Source organism: Cebidichthys violaceus, unplaced genomic scaffold, assembly GCF_023349555.1.
Source record: "Cebidichthys violaceus isolate CVI_PGR_0920_01 unplaced genomic scaffold, fCebVio1.0.p SCAF_31, whole genome shotgun sequence".
NCBI classification, from domain to species: domain Eukaryota; kingdom Metazoa; phylum Chordata; class Actinopteri; order Perciformes; family Stichaeidae; genus Cebidichthys; species Cebidichthys violaceus.
Window position 1 is genome coordinate 1,955,664 of NW_027176495.1, and position 12,763 is coordinate 1,968,426.

General features: G+C 45.6%; 2 protein-coding genes across 2 annotated transcripts; one reads left to right on the forward strand and one right to left on the reverse strand.

Annotated features, from left to right (window-relative positions):
* Window positions 1-184: 184 nt before the first annotated feature.
* Window positions 185-10,220, reverse strand: parp1 (poly (ADP-ribose) polymerase 1). Its single transcript, XM_068724651.1, has 23 exons — window positions 10,000-10,220; window positions 9,116-9,278; window positions 8,501-8,616; window positions 8,165-8,379; window positions 6,155-6,245; window positions 5,856-5,972; window positions 5,576-5,752; window positions 5,237-5,399; window positions 5,005-5,145; window positions 4,635-4,874; window positions 4,490-4,555; window positions 4,273-4,405; window positions 3,851-4,046; window positions 3,640-3,768; window positions 3,429-3,512; window positions 3,075-3,197; window positions 2,858-2,986; window positions 2,647-2,745; window positions 2,361-2,513; window positions 2,031-2,158; window positions 1,852-1,913; window positions 1,408-1,522; window positions 185-956 (listed from the first exon to the last, which is right to left on the reverse strand). Exons 1-23 carry the CDS (start codon window positions 10,120-10,122, stop codon window positions 875-877), a joined length of 3,045 nt encoding a protein of 1,014 aa, XP_068580752.1. The 5' UTR covers window positions 10,123-10,220; the 3' UTR covers window positions 185-874.
* On the forward strand, window positions 6,989-8,095 carry adorb1a (adenosine receptor B1a). The gene has a single exon (XM_068724644.1). It carries the CDS (start codon window positions 6,989-6,991, stop codon window positions 8,093-8,095), a length of 1,107 nt encoding a protein of 368 aa, XP_068580745.1.
* Window positions 10,221-12,763: the final 2,543 nt, after the last annotated feature.

Below are 12,763 nucleotides of genomic sequence, written 5' to 3' on the forward strand. Positions count from 1 at the left end.
TGACCTGCCCAAGGGTTAATGGGGAAAAAAGAGAAAGCCCTACAGGAAATTAATCCAGCATTTCATAACTTAGAAGACGTGATATGCAAATTTACATTTATTTTCACACTGTAATCAAATTAAAAAAAATGAAATTGTATCCAATATGCAGTGGAACAAAAATAATGAACCACAAAGGCAGGCATGACATTTTGAAAACATTTTAATGTATTTGAGGTAAGCGAGAAAAACACTAAGAAAAAAGTGTAACACAACATCGCAGTCCTTTCTTTTGCAGAATACTTTGCGAAAACACGAACCACATTTTTTCATTTTCGGCAAGGAAGACAGTTTGAGAGACAAGCAACAAAACAATTATATACACGCCAAACCTTGTACAGTATCTTTGAACCCAACGGTCGACAAAACGCTCATCTCGGCGGCTACGTCTGCAGAAAAAGCCTTCTAAACTTGCAGCACTAAACCTTAATTAACTAAAGGTTTGATTAGGAATGAAGTAGTAAGATTCAAAGTCAGGATAACCACGTGAGACAGAAAACTCCAAACATTTTCAGATGTTCATTTCTAAACCAAAACCTTTCTACGTAGTGTGCACCGCTTACTTCAACCACAACACTGAACTGTGGTATCTGTCTCTTTCATGAGCAACTGAAGTAGGTATGTAAGTACCTAATGTGTTACTAAGGAAGACTGCCAGCTATTAAACCTGATGAAAAAGCAATAAAGTGTCTCGAGACTTCCGTTGAGCATTGTAAAGCATGGTAGAGCATCACTCCGTCGCCAAATATGTTCTGTTGCAGCGAATGAAGCCCGGGCGTTTGGAGGCAACAGTGGTTTTAGTTTTCACTGAAGAAGGTTCTGGACGGAGCCTCTCTCACCACAGGGACGTCTGGTAGTTAAACTTGATCTTCAGGAGGTACTTCATGTTTACCTGGGCCACATCGTACACAATGTACCTGGAGGAGCAGCAGTTTAGGAAAACAAGGACTACAGATGACTGAAATAAATCACAGACATGAGGGGAACAGAACACCTCATTTCATCCTGGATTAAAACACCGTTGGTTCCTCAGAGCGTTCTACATCTCGATCGGGAGGTTAGAAAACAACCCTTCTCACATTAAACATAAGTCATGCTGGGTGCAGCTTTTAAACCTTATGTGAACTTGGCAATAGCGAAAAATGTAAAGCACAGCAGCGACAGCTAAACCTCTACAAATGAGTGATTATAAACTGAATTTGAGTCAGTTTATTTAATGTCGAGAACAAGATGCACTGCCTAAGTATTTGACTCTGGACACACAAACTACTAGATACATCATTATATGGCAAAGCAGTAGAGATATGGGGCGATTTGGAGAAATGATTGTAAAAGTCAGAACCCAGGCGGTCGGTGTTAAGAGGATACTCGTTGTACAGCAGACTCGTGTCATCGATGTTCGTGTTGGCTCCTTTTCCCAGAGGTACCTGCACACCATCCAGAGTGACCGATGCAGTTGGGTCAGGAGCAGATCTGCCCAAACCTGCAAGAACAAAACAAGTGAATGAAAAACAGTCTTTTCAAACGTTGCTGTGTTGTAAACAAGAGGCTCCTGAGCTGCCAAATGTTCTCCCATGATAATGTTCAACAAAACAAGTTATGCAAATCAGCTAAATAACACATTATTAAAAAGGCACAGTGTGTAGGAATTAGAGTGGTATAATATCAGAAACAGAATAGAATATTCAAACCTATGTTATCATACATGGATAATCACCTGGAACTAAGAACTGTTGTGTTTCTGTTAGCTTAGAGAATAAGATAAAGCACATCATGTCTATCCCAAACGATCACAATAACACGTTTGCTGACCTTTGACACTGTGCTTGCCCTTTGGTAATTTTGAAATGTGGGACGCCTTCTTCAATTCATGCCTGCATTAAAAAGAAAAAGAAAAACACATTCATGTATATTATCATCACAGGTGTTTAAAGCACATGAAGAGGCTGATATTCAGGCTCTGTTTTTAAAGAACTCAGACCGTCACTTACATGTTGCCGAGGGCAACCTCGGCCAGCAGTAGGAGGCCCACAGGGTCCGACTGGGAGGTGTGACAGTAGTTCGCGCTCTTGGACACCATGTCGGCGAAGTACACACCTTTACCGAACATGTAGCCAGTCTGGAGAAAATGAAGCAAAACGGGAATGAAAACACAAAACACAGGACTGAAAAGGAGGAAAATATACTAAAAACAGGACGGAATGTTTCAAAAGGCATTTGTGAAGCTGAATGTGTTACATTGTTGCTGAAGCACAAATGGAGGATGCAGTTTTTGTCTCCCCTCCCACTTGAACTCAGCCTAACCACAAACAGAAACTCACCACCGGGGCCTCTGGGGGGGCAATGCGGAGCCCCTGAGACATGATGCCGGCGTAGTTGGTGGTACGAGAGCCGTGCCACAGCAGCTGGCGGTTGTGTAGCTCCTCGAAGGGGCGGTACCGCTGGCGCTCCCCCTCTCGAACTATTTTAAAGATCTGAAAAAGATGGAGGGAAAAAAATAATAATCAGGAAACGCAGTGAGAACAACAGTACATACAGTAGATATAAAGAGTGATGCACATACTGTAGAAGGACTTACATTATGTTTATGATTGACGGTTGACTTACCTCTTGCACTTCAAGTGTGTAAGTGTTGTGTGTAGCCGCGTGAGTGTTCTTAACATATTGCCTAATGATCTCAGCCTCATCTGTAGTTTTGTCAACAACCTGTGAAACAACAAATATACAGAACACTGTAATCTTTCCATACAGTCTCTTCACACCGTGACCATGCTGACATGTCTTTTCTTTCCATGCGACCGTCCATGACACTCCTCACCTCGATCTTGGTTTTGAGCTTCTCATAGTTGATGTCGATGGGGTCGCTCTCGTTGTCCTGGGCCCCTCCTCTCAGCAGGCTGTACGCCACTTCAATGTCCAACAGGTTGTCCAACATCTGAACTTTGGCCTGAACAGTGACGTATGTGGATGTTGTGAGACGCATTTCTAAAAGCGAGACAGAATGGTGCAGTAGGATTCAGTGTTCCTGTCCTTACCTGAATGTAGTCCAGGCTGCTGAGCAGCGGAGGTTTCTTCATGCCGAAGTCGTGAGGTATCAGGGTGTAGAAGCGATTGGAGAGATCCAGGATCTGGGCCTCGGACTGACTATCTGACACAGCCTAATGATGAAACAAAGCGACCCAATTAGTAGTAAAAAAGACTGCATGGCCAGGGGAGAAACTGTGCTTCAGACGTCTGACACAGAAGCACTGCTTCTAATAATCCATTACAAGTGTCGAGCTGAATAAAAAGGGAAACGGGAAAAAGGAACTGAATGTTTTAAAAGTGGATTGCAATGCGCCACACAAGCAATCCCAACAGAGAGGTAGAGAGTGAGAGGCGGTGCTGACCTGGTGTACTTCAGTGAGGAGGGAATAGGCGCTCTGGATCTGCCTCTTACTCAGCTTTCCGAGGGGCATCTTCTGGAGGTCAATCTGAAGACAGAACAGCAGCGATGGGACGTACGTAGGTGGGACACAAAAGATGCATTAACACAATGTATTACTAAAATAATCAAAATGAGGCTCTATTGAGATGTGTGGGTTCTTCTCTGAGTCTCACCTCGAACTCCACCATGGCCTTCTTCATGCTCTCCACATCAAAGATCATCTTGATCAGCTCCTGGACGGGCTTGGCCAGCTTGGACTTGGTGCCGGCGGTGGCCGTCAGCCTCTTCACCGCTTCTTCGTCCTGTCAAGAAGCACGAATGCCGCATTTAAAAAACCCCCGTCAGATACGTCCCTCCCGGTTGTGAGCGCGTCGCCGTACGTACCTGTCCGTAGTCGATCTCCAGGGGGTAGAACTTGTTGGGATATTTGGTGAAGTTGGAGCAGCTCCAGTCGTTGCCCGTCTTCTCTTTGTAGACACCCAGGAAGTTGTCCAGTGCAGAGTTTTTGTCGTGAAACTTGTCCAGCTTGTTGCCTCCAATGGTGGTGCCCACTCTGCCCCATGACCTGAACACCCAGTATCTGGACATACAGGACAGACGGGCAACATAAGACGTAGTCTAGGTAGAACGATTATCCTGGTACAGTTATTATTTCTCCAATTATGGAAAAAGTAAAAAAGTTCCACTGCAAGTCAACACACCCCATCAAGTGACATTTGTGGGATGACTAGTGGAATATGAAGCTTTTAATAAACTCTGCACAAGAAAAAAAGGAAGTGAAATGATTTCCTTCAGTCACCACCGACCGTTTCTGTACATCATCCTCCAGCAGCTGCAGTTTATAGTAGGAGTTAGTTCCTCTGACGATGTCCACGAGGCCCAGCGTAGCGCTGTACATCTTCCCGCTCTGCTCCAACACATGAGCGCTGTTCTCCAAACCTAGGAAATCAAAAATCATCAGTCAGTGTCAGCAGAACAAAAAAGAAGGGGACAGAGATAGGTCTTCAGGGGGCTCATGACTACCTGAATCTGGATCCACAGCAGCTCCTCCTTTGACTGTGAGTTTCATCTTCTTGGATTTGTTACCTCCTGGAATAACGAGGATGAGTTACTCATAAATACACACCAAAGAGTCCAAAACCATACCAGCTAAATGAATGTCTTTTACCTTCCTCCTCCTTCACCCTGCCGGTGCTCTTGGCCGCCAGCGCTCCAGACTTAGAGGCTACAGACGCAGCCTGCGCCTCAACCTTGACCTCCGCACCCCAGGGTGAGATGGCGTGCAGGGAGACCAGTTCCTGGAGGGCTTTACCCGACGACTTGACGTCTGTGAGGAAATCCTCGGAGACCACGCGCACGCCGGCGTCCCTGGCTTCCTCCATTTTCTTGCTCATCTTCTCCACCTCCTCTGTGAAAACATTGAGGAGGAAGCAGGCGTGACACAGACGGTAACCAGTCAGAAACGCAGGAGGTATCACACCGATGGCGCTCACTGGACCGCGTGTCGGTAATTCTGCAATTTTTGACGGGTAGCTCACTTTTGGTGCTGAGGCAGAGGGACGCCTTATTGGCTGTGTTGGTAATCTTCCCTCCCATCTCCTCCACAGCAGTCTTTAGATCCTCCTTGTTCTTGCTCAGCTTGCCCACAGAAAACAGCTTCATACCAGTAAGAGGTTTGTCTATGGGATAGACAGACAGATATTACAGATATAGCTAAATATTCCCATATGTGCCGGACACTGACGCGCTCCGTCAGGTGTAGTCGCTGACCTGCGGGGGCTCCCTCCGGCAGCCGCTCAGTCGGGGCGCTGGATGCACTCGCCAAGGGTTCTGCTTTGGGTTTGGCGAGAGCTTGGGCGGGAGCCTCCTTCGGGTAAACTCTGTCCTGTCGCTTGAACTTGAATTTTTTCAGGAAGGGAACTTCGTGGAATTCCTAAAACGATAAAGAATATTCCAAAGAGTAAATGTAAGTAACTGGTAGAGATGTAGCTCAATCGACACCTATATTTCCAGCCGTACTTCAGCCGCTCAAGGCTCCGGCCGGTGATGCAGCGCGGGAACGTCGACCCTATAAAGAAGCAAAAGGAGCCCTGAGATGAGGTGACCTACCTTGGGGGTGACCCAGTCTCTGCGTATGGGTGTCGTGGTTTTGAACACGCACTTTGTCCAGGCTGAGATGTCCCCCGTACAGTAATACGCGTCGCCCTTGAACACCACCTGGCCCTTGCACTCTTTACAGGCCTCAAGAGCACCGAAAGCCATGCCGTCAGCCAGGCAGTCCACCACCTGTCGGTTACAGCACACACACACACAACTGCATCAAGCATGACAGTTAGTCGTGTGTATGTTACACACACAGTGCCAGGTGAAGAAGAGGAGGCTCTCCTACATTCGATTCTCCAGAGGGAACCTCTTGACCATTTGCAATCAGAAGCTCCTTCATATCATTGGTTGAACAAAACTTCTTCAGCTTGTCCTTGATTCCCCAGATTAGCTGACTTTGGTTCTGCAGATGCAAAAAAGAACAAACACACACACACACACACACACACACACACACACACACACACACACACACACACACACACACACACACACACACACACACACGGCAGCATATTAAAAACATGGTCGACAGTCAGAATGTGACGTTTTCTGCAACATAGGCAATAAAAGAGAAAGACGTACCTTCAACTGCTCGTCCAGCTTCTTCTTCTCCTCCTCTTCCTCTCTCTTTTGTTTCTTTGATGCTCCGTCCACCTCGTCAGCTTTACGCTTCCTGTAAGAAAACACAAGTTCAAAAAAGTTTCCTTCCAAACTTTTGTTTTTAATTCAGCATGGACAAATTAATAGAAGAGAAGATGAAAAAAAACATCCAAATTAACTTCCTAAATGAGGCCAAAAGGGACGCTGGAAACAAACAAGTCTGACACCTTCACTCATTAGAGGACCTTAATTAGGGCCCCATCACTTAATACACACACACACACACACACACACACACACACACACACACACACACACGTACATGTCTCCACAACCCCAGGTGTCAATGCTGATATCATCCACTCTGCCCTGACAAGAAATATTCATTAGTCTCCCCATGAGACCACACACACACACACACACACACACACACACACACACACACACACACACACACACACACACACACACACACACACACACACACACACACACACGTCCCTTATCAGACATCTACTGATGTCAGGAGGGAAGAAGGGACTTCTATAAAGAAGCATCTTTCAGATGTGTTCAAACAGAACAGATGTTCAATGTGAGGACAAGTGTGTGCATCATCATCATCATCATCATCATCAGGATGGCTGGAGTCAGAATAACGACGGCGTCTCCAGTTTATTGAGTAGTAACTTGTTTTAAAGCTCTATCCTGCAGTCGACCGGTGAGTAACTTCAGTTTGCGTTCTTGCATTTCATCTCCCGACTGAGCAGTTGAGCTCGACTTCTAACTTGAATCTCATTTCTTTCTTTAGGGAGAACCATGGAGAACACCACGGCGTTGATGAACCTCTACACTTTCCACCAAACTGTAAGCTCATCCCGTCCGTCTTCTCCGGTCCTGATCTCCTCCAACACCACCTCCTCCCTTCCTTCACCTCCGCCCGCCGACCTGGCGATCTCCCCGAACGCGGCGTACGTGGCGGCCGAGCTCGCCATCGCCTCGCTCTCCACGACCGGCAATCTGCTCGTCTGCGCCGCCGTGGGCCTCAACCGCAAGCTACGCACCGTCACCAACTACTTCCTGGTCTCGCTCGCGGTCGCCGACGTCGGCGTGGGCACGATCGCCATCCCCTGCGCCATCCTCACCGGCGTCGGTTTGCCACGTCACAACCTCTACCTGTGTCTGCTCATGCTGAGTGTTCTGATCATGTTCACCCAGAGCTCCATCTTCAGCTTGCTGGCGGTGGCGGTGGAGCGCTACGTAGCTATATTCATGCCCTTCCGCTACAAGGCGGTGATGACGCCTCGTAACGCCGCCTCGGTGATCCTGACCACGTGGCTGCTGGCCTTCCTCATCGGGCTCGTGCCTCTGATGGGCTGGCACAAGACGCCGCCCGAGTCCGGCTACTGTTTCTTTGTCTCGGTGGTGGACATGACCTACATGGTCTATTTCAACTTCTTTGCGTGTGTGCTGGCACCCTTGGTGATCATGTTTCTCATCTACGCCCAAATCTTCGTCGCGGTCAAGCGGCAGGTGAAGCGCATCGCGGCGGAGCACGGCGGCAGAGGGGAGGGGCCGGCGAGGGCCGCGGCCAGCATGCGGCGAGAGATGAAGACCGCCACTTCGCTGTTCCTGGTTCTGTTCCTCTTCGCCAGCTGCTGGATCCCCCTCCACATAATCAACTGCTTCCTGCTCCTCTGCCCACGCTGCCCCGTGCCGCTGGAGCTGCTCCTCGCTGCCATCATCCTGTCACACGCCAACTCGGCGGTCAACCCTTTCCTGTACGCGTACACGATGACGGCGTTCAGAGACGCCTTCAAGGCCATTTTCACGCGCTGCAGGGCGGCGGGAGGCAGAGAGGCTTTAAACGCAGGCGGCGGCGGCGATGACGGAGAGGGGGGCGGCTGCACGGCGGCGAAACGCTGACCGCCGGCTGTCACACAGTAAGTACCCAACCTGCACAAAAATAATATCACCCCTTCTGTTTGGACTCACCCTTCAGTTTTGACAGCAGGGAGCCTCTTCTTAAGCTCCTCCTTGTCTTCTGCCCGCAGCGCGTTGAAGCCCTTCAGCTGGGCGGCGGTGTATTCGGGCTTGAAGACCAGCTCCTCCCTGCGGCTCACGAAACACGCCGTGTGGTACCAGCGGTCGATCAGACCCAGCTGGGGCTTCTCTGCGTCCACCGTTTTCTTGGATACGCGGATCTGATCCTAAAAAAAAAGGAGAGAAGCGTAGACTCTGAAACCCAAAACCTCCATGATATCTAATACGTACGTCTTATTGAATAACATGAACGCATTGGTGACCGTCTTCCTAAAAGTAGCTGCAAACCTTTTCTATTTTCTGATCGCAGCCTTTGCATGTGCTGCGGTTCGACTTGGCATATTCAACCGCAAAGTCATTCAGTGTCTTCTGTCCTTTGGCTCCGCCCTTCTGGTCCCCTTTTCCTGCAAGAAGGAAGAGCAGTCAAGTAAAACATATTACTTTATCATTTAAAACAAATATATTTGCAATGTTTATATTGGGGTGGCTGTGGCTCAGATGGGTAGAGTGGGTCGTGTTTTAACCAAGGTTGGCGGTTCAACCCCTCGGTCTTTGAGCCAGGCAGGTCAAATTTCACGTATGCACCTGTATGTTTATGACGACTGTAATAACGTTTAGCTTATTTTATGCAAGATTTCTGAGGATAAATATATGTATCATCAACAGAATATTCATTTTAACATTGTATGATATATGCCACACCTACTGGACTGAATAAAAGCTCACAGTCCTTCTATGAATAAATGTAATAAGCTTTGTTTTATAATCAATCTTTATAGAAAAGATGAAGTCAACTGAGGATCCTGAGATGATAATAAATCATCTCAATGAAGTCACAGCTGGACTACAGTTCAATGTGATATTCAGTCCGTTGAGATCTACGTTAAAATGTCCAGCACTGACCTCCCATCGCTCCGCCCGTCTCAATGGCCTTCTGGACCTTCTCCTGGTCCTCCCAGCGGAGGTCAGAATACCCAGAAATATCAGCGGTGGACTGAGCCGCCGCTCGCAGCCAGAAGCAGGAGAAGTGGTGCCAGTGGGGGACTTTCCCGTCAAACATGGGGGACTGCCGGACAAAAAAAGCAAAACACAAAAAGGTTAAGAGTCAACCAGTGATGACCATGAGTGACGATGTTTCATCAGCCATTAATGCTATGTTCTGCATCTTGTAGGTCCAGGTGGGCTCAGCACTTATTAGTGAAGGGTGACTCAGTAAACAACCAGAAAGAATGGAAACACTTCAACAGATTATTTTATGTTTTTCTCCAAATGAAGTGGCTTATTTAAATGACCACTCATTCAAACGCAATAGGCAGTGAAGTGGTGAATCACAGGCCGTGCATGAAAAGGCTTCTTAGCCTCTTAAGTTCATTAATGCTCTGTGGGGACTTTGCAGTGTATTAACAACACTGTTGTGATTTCGGGCCTCTGAGGAAGAGGAAGACGGCCTCACGTGCAGCTCGTCGTCTTTAAAAGGAGATCCTGAAGGAGAAACATTCAGATGAAACTCCTCTCTGGAGGCTGGAGGAGTCCGACATTAAGAGAGGCTCGGGGGCTCTTTGTGAGCGACCACTCCGCAGACAATGACAGACATTTAAACGTGCTAACGAGGGCCCGACCTCAACACCGCTGAACCCGCACCGCGAGCCGCATATCTTCAACCTCTCGTGCAACCGTAAACAGTCACTACCTTCGCAGAATGGACCAGCTAATTCACAGGCGCTAGTGTTCCGGTAGTGAGCGAGCTAGCGGAGCATGCGTCTCCGGGTGAGTCCACACGTCGTTACCTGCACCATGATGGCCATCCTCAGCGAGTCCTTCGCTATGTTCTCCTTGCACTTCTTGCACGATGCACGGCCGCTTTTGGCGTACTCCGCTTTGTACAGCTTGTCCTCCTGAGCGTCCGCCATGCTTCGTTAATATTATTGCAAAACAAATAAAAGAAAAAAATGAACTGACTGCGAGGCTTAACTTTCTCCTGATGACAAGGGGCCACAATCAAAGCGCAGAGAAGGGAAGCCCGCGTGCCTGCACGGCATCGTAGAGATGAGACACGAGCGCTCACTCTGTCTCTGTTTACTGGCACCAAAACAAAAAACGTCCCCACAAAGCAGGAGTTTCCTCCACGGGGGCAGCATGTCTACCGATCAACAAGGTTCAGGTGTAGGCCTACATCTGGGCAGTAATGCTTCAGGGTGCCAGCCAGATGCGGATTGGTACCCTGGCTGCACACACGCTGCAGCAGACTTGGACTTGAGTCACAAACATGTGGACTCGGCTAGATTTAAGACTTGAGAGTCCCACTTCTTTTGACGACATGAGACCTGAAAGCAAAGACTCTTGAATTTGGACCTAGAAAAGCCACAAAACATTAAAGAATATCTAAACTACACAGCAACAGGCAGTTAAAAATGATTCTGTCTGTATATATAATATGTTTTGTTATATTTTAGTGATACTATACTATACTATACTATCACTATACTATGGTCTGCTGTGATCCTGTAAATGTCCCCGCTGCGGGACAAATGAAGGATTATTTTATCTTATCGTATCTTATGAAGAGCAGCTTATTTAATGTGTATGCATTGAAAGGTCTTTGTTATGTAAAAAGCAACTCTGAACTCATTTTTAGGGTCATTCAGTCGGAGACCTTAAAGACTTTCACTGATTAACATTGTGACTCAACCTGGACCTCAAAGCTAAACTTGAGACTTTATAACTAACGTCATAATATGAGACTTTGACTTAAAACCGGCTACGGTGCAAACTACTGATCGATTAAAAGAGCAATGTTGTTATGTAATGGTGGTTTATGATTCTGATACTTTTCAGAATAAAGATCTTTTAATTTGATTGTTTTCAGACAATAAATATAACACACAATATAGTACATGGATTTCATATTTATTCCCGTACATGTTGGTAGTGAAACAGTGAATCTAAAGAGTCAAACGTGTCTTAAAGGTGTCTTCTCGTGTCAGGTCCATCAGACGCCAGATGTATTCTTCTGTACAAACCTGGTGTAAGAACACAGAGGTTAATAATGTCCTGGACTAGAACTCCCTTTTTCCAACTACCGAGTGATCCATCTGTCACAATATACGATTAAAGGGAGTCGACCGCAGAATCCGCGCGCGAGTTGCAGCCAGAAGTAATCGAGTCCAGAGAATGGTGGAGTTCGTTCGTGTTTTCTATAATCTCTTAGAATGAACAGCGGAAGCTCTGCTGAGGACCTTAGATTACCGCACGCGCAAAGCATTAGTCAGGACATCAAAGGGTTCGTTATTGCCCGATGTGAACATATGATAACATGTTAATGTATACCCTCGCGCATAGTTAAAATAATCCAGACTCACTATGTTTTATTATTTTATTCATGTGAAGATCACGTAGTAGTAGTAGTAGTAGTAGTAGTAGTAGTATGGGAGATAACATGTAGTATAAAGTGTAATGTAACTAGTATAATGTGCACCATATTATGCTTTACGGTATAATAATAATTATAACAATACTAGTTAATAATCATATCGCACCTTATGCTATCTTACATATGCCATACTACACTGTAATACCCCATATCAGACTGTTATGGTAATATGTTACACTGTTGTACAACATGTATACTAGATATAAACATATACTATAGTTTATTATCAGATTTATGTTTACATATATACTTGCTGACTAACCACAACATTGTCACTTCACCACAAAACTTTCTCATGAACTGCTTTAGTTTAGTTTCTGTTCTTATTCTAGTTGTCTGTACCTCTTACTATTTCTTACTTCCCTATTTATTAGTGCTGATTTCTGTCTCTCTGGGGATGAATAAAGGCTTATTCTATTTCATCTTTATGCAGTGATGGAGGAAGTAAAAGTAGGCAGAATGTTATATCATCAAATATTGTAGCATCGAGTTGCTCTAAATTCATTTATGTGTGAGCAGTCATTTTATAATCAAACTTAAGTGGAGCTAATTTAAACTCCTGTATACTGTTGAGCAGTTTAATAAACTAATAGTTTAATGTAGATCATATTTTATAAGGCTGTCATATTTAAGATCTTAACCTACAAGGTAACTTTCTTCTTGTAGATGTCAGATTAATGTAGTTAAGTAGAAGTACAAAGCAGCATAAAATGGAAATATACATACATGGATATTGGACACAGGGTTTATTATCTCTTCCTAAGCATCACAAATACTTTAATATAAGCAAATTTCAACATATATGTTTTAATCTTTGTAACTGCCACGTGCATTACTTAATTAATGAGTGTCAACTGCAGTTTCATGTCCACTAGACAGTCAGAGCTTCATTCGTTTTATTATATATATATATATATATATATATATATATATATATATATATATATATATATATATTATCACCTGCAGAGAACCCTGTCACGATCAGTCTTTCATGTTTCAACATTAAATAAAAATAAACCAGTTGTATGCATTGTAATTCTGTTATAACTGTGCTTCTCCTCATTTGAATTGTCTTATAAGGCACGACGTGACCAGGAAGCGTCGACGAGCCTCATTTC